Genomic DNA, 12,310 nt, shown 5'->3' on the forward strand with positions numbered 1-12,310 from the left:
GCTGAGGTGGGGGGTTTGTTGATTGGGTTGGCTTTTTTAGAGAGTTCCAGTTTTGCCTTTTATTATCTGTGATTTTGTTTGGCTGGGAATTAATCTTGTTTTGTTCTTTTTGCTGTGTGTTCTAATCTGAAATATGCTATGTTATGCAAGGCTTAAGTGCAAATACTGTCAACCCTTAAGGGAGGTTTGGATGTGTGGAAGACACACAGCACAGCCATAAATCCAAACGTCATTACCCAGCCTCTGTTAACCATCTTCTAGCCTGCCTTCTACAGGGCCAATTCTTGATTTCTACACTACAGCTAAACGATGTTGAGCATTTCCTGAGATGTCCTAATCAAAGCATTTTTCAAAGTGTGATTTAGGATGTGCCTTCTATAGAATATGCTGCTTTATGATACTGCACTGGTAATTATTTGGTTGTTCTGCATGGAGGAGAGAAATTAATGGAATTGCCAACTGAAGTCACAGCTGCTGCAGACGTGGGAGAAGATACATTTGTACTTGGTGAAAAATGCTATTTGAGTTTATGCAGAAAATTAGTGTGGATCTGGAGGATATACACTGGAGATAGGTACCTAATTTGGCAGCCAGATCCCCCACTCCACTTGAAATTCTTTTCCAGGTCAAACCCCAGGCTTCTGGAATAAAGGCAGTGAGCGTAAGCAGTCCTGAGCTGTCCCAGTAGTGAAAAGCCTGGGGACTTCTCTTGTATTTTCTCAGCATAAATTCAGGTATCTGCAAACAGTTCCAGATGCCTTCTTAATAATGTCCCTCATTAGACTGATTTAATTACAACATCAGACTACATTATGTAGAATTTATGTCGATTGCTAAACTAAATGGTACTTCATTCTCTTCAATAACTTTTCTGGTATTTTAGGAGACTGAGGAGATTGTTTTAGTGGTTTGCCCTTCACTACTCCTTTTATATAGGTCCCTAGCCTAGAAGGAAAGCCAGTTTCAAGGCATATAAAATGGTGTCCTTACAAACATATTTTCCAAAAATTAATCTGAAAACTATTCATATTCCCTGAACACATGAAGAACAGGATCACTGGGTGCTACAGGACTAGAGGAACACGTAGCTTTGTTTCCATAAAGTACGAGAATCTTTAACTACTATCTCATTTTCTTATTTTTTTAATTGACTTATGAAATTCAAATAAAAAACATTCTACTATTTCTTTTCCTTTCCTTCTGTTATAAAGCAGACTACTAACACGTTTCTGTGGCTTTCAATTGAAGCAAACCCAGCTTGTACAGTCCAAAAAATGTGATTTCCCAGTGAATGATTCTCTCTCAAGAGTTTGTGTTTGGTTTTGTTTTCTCCTGTATGTGTAATTTCAGATGCTGCACAACAAACACGTGATGGTTCGTGTTGGAGGAGGATGGGAGACTTTTGCAGGTTACTTACTGAAGCATGACCCATGCCGAATGCTGCAGATCTCCCGAGTGGATGGGAAAACTTCTCCAATCCAGAGCAAATCTCCAACCCTCAAGGACATGAATCCAGACAATTACCTGGTGGTTTCTGCCCATTACAAAACCAAGAAGGAGATTAAGTGAAATAAGCTTCTCATGTGATTGGGACTCTACGTACGTAGGTCCAAATTATTTTCTCAAGTGTAGTAAATTTAGTTTGTGCTTTAAAAGGACTTTGGAAAATTTAAGGCAGACTGGAAATGGCAACCCATTTTGAAGATCTTTGAACTGTAGAACTATTTATTTCTAGTACTGTATCTTTTATAGCAAATTACCCTTGATAGGCTAATTACTACAGTCAGATAAGAAATAGACATATATTTTTAGCTGAATCATTACTCTTTTAATATGTGAATGTATTCTTAGAGTTATGTAAAGGAGTGGATCCTGTTAACAGAAGAAAATACACAATACAATATATTTGTATGAAAATCTTATTACATTGAATCATTGACTGTTAGACTAGTTGAAAAATAGATGTGCAGGTGGAAAATGAATATTTGTGGAAATTATTTGGTAATGCCTCTTGAAATTAAAGAAAAATGGACTATTTTTATGGGTTGCAAGATTTTCTTAACCAGTAGAATACAAAGATTTATTGCATGCCAAACAACTTCCCAAAGTGATTACTGTAAAAATAAAAGCTCAAAAAAACCCAACCCCAACCACCACAGCTCTACTCTTTAAAGCTAAAGACAATGCTGAAGGTTAGATCTGTGTGTAGATCCTTCCTGTTCCTTCCGGTGCTGCCTGATACAGAAGCATGGGGAAGCTGAGAAGTTGCCCCTTCCTCTGGCAGATAACAGAGGTATTAGTCGTGCTCGCAGGGTGACGTTCTGCAGCCCCTGAAGGGAAGCAGTGCTGCAGGGAGGAGATGCAGAAGATGCTGGATCCTCTGGAGTCCCAGATCTGAGCTTTTCCTTCCCTTTATCTTTAATGTTGTTGGTCCTGCCAAATGTGAAATACTCATTGCCCTGTCAGTGGAGTGATTCACATTCTTGTAAATCATTCGCACACCTCAAAAATAGCTCAAGGCATATGGGGGCTTAGTTCATTATTTTGGCTACTTTTCTATGTTTATATTGGGCAATTTATGTGCCTTGTAACATCCTAGAAAAATCATTTTGTAGGATTATCTCACTGACTGTGTAAATTTGAGCAGAACTCAATTGTTTCACTACACATTAAATAAATTTTTTTTAAATACTCGACATTTTGGAAGCCTCATTTATCATTTATCATTTGTAATCCGGGTTCCTGTGCTTTGCTGCTGCTGCCTGCGTGCCTGTGGTACACAGTACTGCTCACTAACCAAATAATGAGCTACCCAGTGGTCAAGGCAAGCATTCATCTACTACAGATAGCACAGAAATACCTGGACGTTGTTGAAATTGAATTTTCCTTTGCAGGGAAAGAAAAAAATCAATAGCATTCCTGAAATAATTTGATAGGTACCAGCTATTTTTCTGTATGTTTTGATGTTCAAAGCAGCCTCATGCTCTGCTCCCACGGTCTTTAAAATTAACAGCAATATATCTGCTGGCTTGACGGGATCGAGACCACCTTCTTTCATGTTCCATGACTTGTATCCTCTATCTATCTCACTTGTGGAACCACTGTACCTAAATATACCTGCTCAATACCAGCAGTTCACAATGGTTTGGTGCACCTTACTGAGCAATAGTACATCATCTGACCCCTGTTTTTAGCAGGAAAATTTGCAGTCTTTTTATTCTTAATTTTGAGATGTTTTGATAGGAAGATCAACCATCTACTCAAGCAGTAAGTCCTCTGAAAAGCCATAAGAAGACCCAGTTCTGATGGAACCAATGGATGTAGCCATTAGGGGAGTAGAGAACAGACCATAAGCAACATCACCTGTAAAAAATCCAGCACAGCTGAAAAAAACCCCCTCGTGATGTGAAACCTGTGCGCTGAGATCTGCTTCCAAATGGAGAAGGAGAAAATGCCACTTGTGAAAGGGTCAGGCGTTTATCTGAAATAACAGTTACTTTTTCAAACAGAAATAGTTGCATTTCCATCAGTCAACATTAACTTGGCATTACTGTAATTTTTTATTTGTAAAATGTTTTCAGGTTTTTACCTATGAATAAATCAAGAGCAGATAATTATTTTAAAAAGTCTTCTTAGGTTTATTTTAATATTAAACTTCAACAAATAATCCTGGTAAATCCACATGAAGACTTTAAGTTAATCATGAACCAACTGCTTTACTGTAGCTATCCAAATAATCTATTTTGACTCAGTGTATTCAAGTATCATAAAAAATCATGTGTCACTTTCTGACTTAAAACTTCAATTTAGGTCCAGATGGGAGACCTATAAAGGACTTTTTAAAGTGCTGCCACTACCCTTAATCTGAGCAAAACTTGCAGGTGGGACTTTAACTGCATTTGATGCAGCTGGTGTGAGTGGGGCTGGAGCAGAGGAGGAAATTAAAGCAGGACCATCAAGAAAGGAAACAGGCGATTAAATGTGTCAAACCAAGTACCTCTGGAGGAAGGGGCTGGAAGTCTGATACTCAGATGGTAAGTGTTTCTAGCATGCTACACAGTATTTTCTTAATGTACCGGGTCCTGTGGCAATGTAGGAGTTGGGGGGTTTGTTAGGAGCCGAAGCTTCAATTTACGAAGCTAAAGATGCTGTTAAGAAATCTGTAGCAGGTTTTTTACGAAGGTATCTAGTGACAGGACAAGGGGGAATGTCTGTGAACTGACAGAGTGGTGATTTAGATTAGCCATTAGGCAGAAGCTCTTCCCTGTGAGGGTGCTGAGGCGCTGGCACAGGGTGCCCAGAGAAGCTGTGGCTGCCCCATCCCTGGCAGTGTTCAAGGCCAGGTTGGACACAGGGGCTTGGAGCAACCTGCTCTAGTGGAAGGTGTCCCTGCCCGTGGCAGGGGTTGGAACTGGAGGAGCTTTAAGGTCCTTTCCAACCCAAACCATTCTATGATTCTGTGTGCAGCACCACCTTGCTGAGAGGCATAGCTGTTGTCGCAGTGCTGGTGCAGAACAGTCTTCATGCAGGAAGTATTTAGGGAGGAAAAAACCCCACTGTTTGACCAGCTACCTAAAATGGGTGGTACTTGAAGTGTCTGTGCTAAAGTCTACGACAGTAAGGTGTCTGTGTAGATTTCTAGAAGGCCGAACTGAATTTCAGAGTACCCACAAGGATGGCCTGCAGCTCTGCTCTTGTCCCCTTCAGTGACGGAGGGTCTGCTGGAGCTGTGGAATAGTTTCTTGCTACAAGGCAGGAGGTGAGACGCTGAAATGTTGAACTAGGCATGGAAGATTGCAGGGAGGAATGCTGTGTAGTGATTTGAGCTCACTGTTGCAGTGTAACTTCACTGGAGTTGAGTTTTGAGGAGGCTGAAAGTCATCAAAAGTTGAGTTGTTATGAGCTGCAGCAAAGCTTCTTAAAGTCCTCATCGGGTCATACAACAGAGCATTACATACGTACGTACATCGGGTCATACACCACTAACCCTGTGAGTAACTGCTGAAGCTCCACGTGGCTGGACTCTGTGAGATCTCTTACAGAAACTACCATTCTTGTAGACTCTCAAGAAAGCATCACCATGCTGGAAGCAATTCGGAATTAGTTTGGAAACGTAACATTGGTAATTGCTCATTACAGCAGGTACCTTCCGTCACCTTGCTGTTCATGGATTACCTGGAGTTTTAATTCCAAGCAGGATTATTTACGTAACTGATTCATGATAGGGGTTTTTCTTCCCTTTCTCATAGTAGTAATTGTGCCTTCCTCTGTGTTACTGCCTTTTTTCCAACAGCAATTTAGAGATGCTACCTGTAATGAACGGAAGCTGTTGGTGGGGAGGAGTGAAATAAGGTGTCAACAGATGTGTGTGGGAAGGTATAGCCACATGCATATAGAGCTGTGTATTGTATAGGCTCTATATAATATAGAGTTTCTTATAACTTAAAATAAATTCATTACATGCATTTTAGATCAGGGAGACAAGCTGTTTGCAGAAGCAGCAGCTGGAGATACTGACAGGGCTGGCTCTTGTCAGGTTTGTGTTCTGTGCTGCCTCACTGGCTGCTTATATGTGGTACCTCACAGACGAGGTGGCAGAGCACTTACTCTTTGCTGTGTTTTAATTCCTTTCTTGGCCTGTGCTGTGTTTAGAATCCAGAGTAAGGTGAACAACTCACGTGGGGTGATGTGAATGTTTATGGGGCTGGAGAAGGCTGCCACCCCTGTGGAGATGCAGCTCCTGGGGCCTCCCAAACCTCAGGAAGTCCCCCCCCAAACACTCTTCCTGGCACCATTTGTGCGTTTTAACAACAGGCTGTAGCAGACGGCTTCATTTTCTGTTACTGCCACAAAGATGCGGCTATCACAGTCACCGAGTTAGCCCTTTCCTTTTGGCTTGCAAGCACTGGCGTCTGACTGCCAGGAGTTGCTCAAGCGAGCTGTAAAGACAGTGCTTTCAGAAGGTAGAGAGAAAAAAGGTACAGTTGTTCTGCTGTAAAGCAAACAAAATGCCAACTGCCTCGATAATCTGTGTGAATGGATGTGTTTTGACAGCCTCGAAGGTTAAGTAAACCTCTTGGATTGGGGAAAATAGGGACAGAATTCTTACTGTGTTTCATATTAACTTAGTGCAGTGCTAAAGGTGAGAAGGGAAGCATCTGTTCCCACAAGGACAGGGCAGCTGTCATCTACACAGCTCTATGCTTTACCATTTAATGGTACACTTGAGATACCCATCAGGTGTATTTTACTGAACTGCAGTATTTATTTGCTGCTTTAGTTCTCAACTGAAAATATTAGGAAAAAAAACCCCAAACCTTTAAACCAACAAGAGGTGTTTTTATTTACCCAGAGAATTTCCCAGATTCAGTTCAGACCAGCTACGTGAGCAGTGAGATGGGTATGGCATAGAAACATCTTCACAAATAGCTTTATCAGTCAGAGGTTTGTAATGTACAACTACATGCTCCCAAATCCTCTGACATTCTTAGCTATAGGAATACAGTTGACATTGAGAGCAAGGACTCTTGAGAAGCACGGATGTATCTGGCTTTTACTTAATACTATGGAGAGGCAAGAGCTGTTTTTTAACTCTATGGTAATTCTGACTTCCACAAATCACCTTTTAGGTCCATCTGAGGTGGCTCAGACCTTTCCCCCCAACCTTGCAGAGAAGATGTCGGGAGGCCCACTCAAGCCACTGTCTCTGCAGATGGGTACTGAGCAGTGTGTGTGTTCGGACAGGGCAGCAGTCCTTTACTCCACCACAAAGCACCTCCACTGGAGACAGAACCCAGCAGGCCTACCTTAGGCTGACGAGCAAGGATGTACAACTGCTTCTCATTGCGAATTCCTCCAGTTCTGACAGCATCAAAACATCAATGGGTGATGTTTCTAAGAATATATTTTATTACAATTTAATGCATTTTTTCGTTAGACTTAAAAAAACCCAACTTGCTATGACCGGTTAATACAGTAAAGAGAGTAATTGCCAGCAACCAAAAGGAAACTGAAGACATTGATCTGCCAAGGACGCAGCTTCTTAGCTCAAACACCACTATGTTAATATTGAAAAGTCTTTCTCCTGAACTCAATTCTGAAGGCTGAGCTGGAAACTCAACTGTGTCAGGACTGTGCTCCTAAGGCAGCATGAGACGCTACTGAGGGAGATAGATAAAAGAAGAAACACTTAGTTCAAGGCGGGGGGGGGGAAGACTCCGTAACCTAAACTAGGCCAGAAATGGGGCCAGTAAGATACTGAGGCCAAGCATCATGCTCTCTGAGGAAAATGAGAGCTAGATTCAAGTGCTGAACATGCTGCAACAAACTTCACTCTATCAAAGTAGTGGCTTGAGGTTACTAGTCTGAAAGTCTGGTTTTAACACCAGGGTTTGGGAGCAATAAATAATAAAAGGCAGCTTCATGTTTAGGAAAGGGATCACACACATGGCTGAATACAGGGTAAAAGCCACAGAGTTTTGGACACTTGGCAAACATTTCTGCGCTGTAACAACCCCACCTAGATAGAACAGGACACAGACCTCAGAAAAGGAACCATCCGAGACACGATCAAGTCCTTTGCTGTTTGTTTTCCAATCTCCTGCGGGGTGCAGCATTGCCCTCTTGCGGTAATGAAGGAGAAGGACTAACGACAGTATTAATGTAACCTTTAACTTCCAGCATTCATTATAAATATTTACAGTCCCAAAGGAAATGCACACCCAAAAATGAGAACAATTATCCGACTCGTAATAAAACAGCTTTCTTCCTGTAAGTACACAAGGTTTATAAAGGCTTCTATTTTTTTGTAACTAGTGTCACAAAATGCTTCCATTGGCAAGGACACACTGCGAATCTGCTTTCTGTTTTGAACAAGGCACTAGATCCCTAAGCAGTTCAAAAGTCACTAAGAAACTAAAGAGAAATGTCATCACCCACATATTCAAATATATATATTTATGGACAGCTTTCTAAATGAGGACTGAGAAAATAGTTTGATGGGAGAGCTTGAAATCAGGGTCAAAACCACCATGTGGGCACCTGAGCTGTGCCTAAACCAGTCACAGACAGACACCCACTGACCAGACAGCATACATGTACTGAGGTCACTTCCATGTGAGAACCCACCTCACTCATGTGACAGGGAAGCAGTAAAACATGCACACAAAATAAACAAAAATTGGCCAAAACTTAGTGCTCAGAGTTAGTTTTTAAGTTTCTTAGTGTGTGTTTCCACCCCTGTTCTCCCACAATGGTGAAGTACTGCTGAGTCTTCGTATGCAAACAGCAAAAGCCACATGACGAGTAAGTGCCACTCAGCTGCAGAAACTGGCAAGTTATTGGCAGTAAACGTCCACCTTCTCTTCGTAAGTCATGCTTCTTTATCCAACCTGCCACTAAAGACATAAACATAACACACCAGAAGTTTGTATGAAGATAGGGGAAAGCAAGAAAAAAACCCAACCCAAACTATCCAACCTCCCCAAAAAACCCAACCCAAACACCACAAGGTTGTCTGAATACAGTAAATTCCCTATTCCAACACCTTTTACATCCAGCAAGTGAGGGATGTGTAGCCCACCAGCACCACCTTGTATAAACTTCCCACTGAGCCACATACAGCAATGACGTTAAGAGGTGAAGGCTTATGAAACCTGTGTTTTGATAACCAGATGTATCCATTGCTTTGCAGAGATTCTAAAAGAATCTCTTTTCATAAACACAGGCTGAAAGGCCTGGGTTTGTTCAGCCTGGGGTAGAGAAGGCTCTGGGGAGACCTTTAAAGTCTTCCAATACCTAAAGAGGGCCTACAGGAAATCTGGAGAGGGACTTTTTACAAGCGCAGGTAGTGGCAGGACAAGGGGGAATGGCTCTAAACTGACAGGGGAGATTTAGATTAGACATTAGGGAGAAGTTCTTCCCTGTGAGGGTGCTGAGGCCCTGGCACAGGGTGCCCAGAGAAGCTGTGGCTGCCCCATCCCTGGCAGTGTTCAAGGCCAGGTTGGACACAGGGGCTTGGAGCAACCTGCTCTAGTGGAAGGTGTCCCTGCCCATGGCAGGGGGTTGGAACTAGATGAGCTTTAAGGTTCTTTCCAACCCAAGCCAGTCTGTGATTCTATTTCTAAATTAAATCTCTGCCTGGTCTGACAAAGTTTACATTAGAAAAGTAGTAGCAATAGCAGTAAAGTTCATCACTATCTATGCCAACACTGTATGCAGAGATAGACACATGAAACCCAGAGCCATTACCCTACTTGGTTCAAACATTTTCTGCAAACTCTGAGGGAAGTGAGACAATCACAGCTGGTACTGAAAAGGGAAGCTGAGTACAGGTCAACTCTATGAGAAGGTCCCCAGTGCTGAAAGTACAGTGGAGAAACTGAGGAAGAAAATGGGGGCAGAGCTCTGCCATCCTTGCTGTCTTTGTGTCCCAGAAATGAAGCTCATTGAGAACACTGTGTGAAAATGACCCATGCTTTCACTTCCCTTCCTCTTAGCTTTTTCTCAAGTTATTCAATCTTGTGGACAGCAACAAAGCAAGACTTTCTCAGTGAATATACAGACAGTTGCATCACGTTGTTTCTTCTTTAAACAAACTTACTCTCAGTCCTTCTCCTCCTCCTCCAGAACCTGAAGCTGCCATTCTTTTTTCCATTTCTTCCTGTTTCTTTTTCTTTTGCTCTACAGAGTAAGCATTCTTAATACCTCGAGAGGAAGCCTGGAAGAGAACACATTTGGATAAGACCAGTTAGCTATTTTTCTGGACAGAAATCAAACTGCAAGTCTTGGCAATAACAGTTTGTGAACTCTGGTTTCTGTGAAAAGACTGAAACATTAAGTCATGCTACTATTACCTAAATATAGACCTTTTGGGATACTTCTTCACACTGTGATCTCCTGGTGCCGCAGGTATCTGAGGGTGGGTTTGTTCTATATTGTTATTACATCCAAGTGAACGTATTTGATGCAGTTACATGTACCTGCTTTGCACACTAAGATACAGAACCAGGACCTCCCTTCCCAACAGTCCCATAAATCTTTAGTCTGTGGTTTTGCCGGTGTCAGGGCTTATTCTTGCCCTCAAAACCAGAACTAACTGGGAAGAGATAATGCAGGCAGACAGAACTTCCAAAAACTTTAGCTTTTCATCATGTGGTCACTTCTTCTATCTCTTCTTATCAGAAGGTTACCTAGAGATAGGATACAGATAATGGAAATCATAATGACAGCTTCTATTCTAACAGTGAGCAGAGGAAATCACAAGCTCTGTACAGCTACTACCAAAATTGATGAGAACTTCACACGTAGGGGACCAAAAAAAAAATAAGTGTTGGTAGTGCCCAGGCTGTACGAACTTCTAAACTGTGACCTGAGAAACAACCTGTGTGACAGGCTACCCTTCAAACTTCACAGGATGTATGGACAGCAGCAATACCCAGATGAGAAGCCTACTGTCAGCTGCCTGCTTCAATCCTCCTGGTGATGGTCTGATGAGGACCTTGACTAAATGGCAGGAATATCAGAACTACAAACAAACACTTAACACTGTAAATTCAGGGAAAAAAAGATGTTTTAAAAACTGATTCCTAGCTATGTTTCAGGTCATGACACTACAGCTACACGAAAGATGTTATAATCTACCAGGGGAAAGTAGCAATGCTCTCGCCTGAAATTCAAGGCCCTGATGACAAGCACAATTCTCAACAGGCTACTGAGGCAAGTAACTGAACACCCTGGTCTGGTGGAAGGTTTCCCTGCCCATGGCATGGAGTTGGAACGAAATGAGCTTTATGGTCTCTTCTAACCTAAACCATTCCGTGATTCTATGTAGTCTGACACAAAATTAAGGGGTTTTAAAGGACTCTAAAGCATCGCTCAACTGTGGCTCGTATTATTTACCAATCTCCCTTAAAACAGGTCACCATGGTCCTCATCCATAATGGTCGATGTTTAATTCAATACGTAACGTCACTAACACTCATACAAATAACACATTCCTTTCTCTTGCTGGTTCGGCTGTGGTCTCGAACATACACTTTCCACTTACTGTAGCTTTTGTGTGGTGTATGTTATAACCTTTTTGAGGGGTATGGAAAGGTAGAAACAGGCTAGCTAGTTTTACATTCTGTTACCTTTGCATCCTACCTCTTCTAGCTTGTAAGGATATTGAAGTACTTAAAGCTTAACAACCTTAAACAGATAGAATAGTTAATACTTGTTCTCTTCTGGAATTATGAGCTCAACTGTTGCCACACTGATGAACTGAACTTGTAAGGGCCCGTAATCTGCATTTGTAAATGAAGTACAAGTGCAGTACCACTTGAAATTGCCAGCTCAACAACTGCTTGGCAATTCTGGTTTGAAATATTTCTCAATCTCTTGTTGTCAAGTCATAGCGGGGGGAAAAAAAAAACCCCAATGTTCAACTTGCTCTTCCAATTCTCAGGCTGGATTTTTAACTACTGCAAAACTTGTCCCATCCAAACAAGCTCAATTATCTTGCAGCGGTCTTAGAGCACTTACCTAGCTGTGAAACACCACTGTAAAGATATATAAAACATTTATGTTTTATATATCTTTTATTATGTGAGTATTTAATGGCAATTCCCACAATAGAGGTGTGATACCCAGTGCTTCCAGAAAGCCCTGGCTATTTTCCCTATAAACCTGTCACCTTAAATATATTTTGAATAAATGGCACTTCGTCAGACCTTACCTCCATCTGCCTCTTTTCAGCAGCTTCTGCTAGCTGTCTTCTTTTGATTTCCTAAATAGAAAGTGAAAGACAGTGAAATTCTCTTCCCATGTAGTCTGTACATTCTTTTGAAAGTCTTAGTTTAAGCATGACTCAACTCTGTAACGCAAGCTGCCACGAAACGCCCAACTTGAGCCAGTTAGCATCGTCCTTCCCTGCACCGCCAGCCTGCAAGAAGTAAGCGTTTCTAGTGACTCAGATGCTAGAGGAGCAGCTGCTGATACAGCCACAGCCAACCCCCACCGAAAACCTGTACTGACAGTTTTACGCCTTCACTCCAAAAAATTCCAACTGGAAGGCACGCAGGCTGGGAAAGGGCCTTCTGGAGTCTGAGCAGAGGAAAGCTCACCCCTCCAGCCTGAGCAAGCTCCTTTCCTTCTCCCCCCATAAAACCCTCATGTGAAGAGGCACAGAAGCACGGGGATGAGCTCCTACTCACCCAGGAGAAATCTCATCCTATAAATCACAGAACCAAACGGGTTGGAAAAGACCTTTAAGATCACCAAGTCCAACCCTTCCCCAGCACTGCCGAGGCCACCACTGAACCATGGCGCT

The 12,310-nt window shown here is 42.1% G+C and overlaps 1 protein-coding gene across 1 annotated transcript; it reads right to left on the reverse strand.

Annotated features, from left to right (window-relative positions):
- Positions 1-9,601: 9,601 nt before the first annotated feature.
- Positions 9,602-11,767, reverse strand: SVIP (small VCP/p97-interacting protein; the record flags this gene model as incomplete). The annotated part of the gene is made up of 2 exons (XM_010017227.1): positions 9,602-9,718; positions 11,717-11,767. Coding segments are annotated over 2 exons (168 nt in total), but the record flags the coding sequence as incomplete, so codon positions are not given.
- Between the last annotated feature and the right edge of the window lie 543 nt (positions 11,768-12,310).

This window comes from Nestor notabilis, unplaced genomic scaffold, assembly GCF_000696875.1.
Source record: "Nestor notabilis isolate BGI_N333 unplaced genomic scaffold, ASM69687v1 scaffold9806, whole genome shotgun sequence".
Taxonomy (NCBI): domain Eukaryota; kingdom Metazoa; phylum Chordata; class Aves; order Psittaciformes; family Psittacidae; genus Nestor; species Nestor notabilis.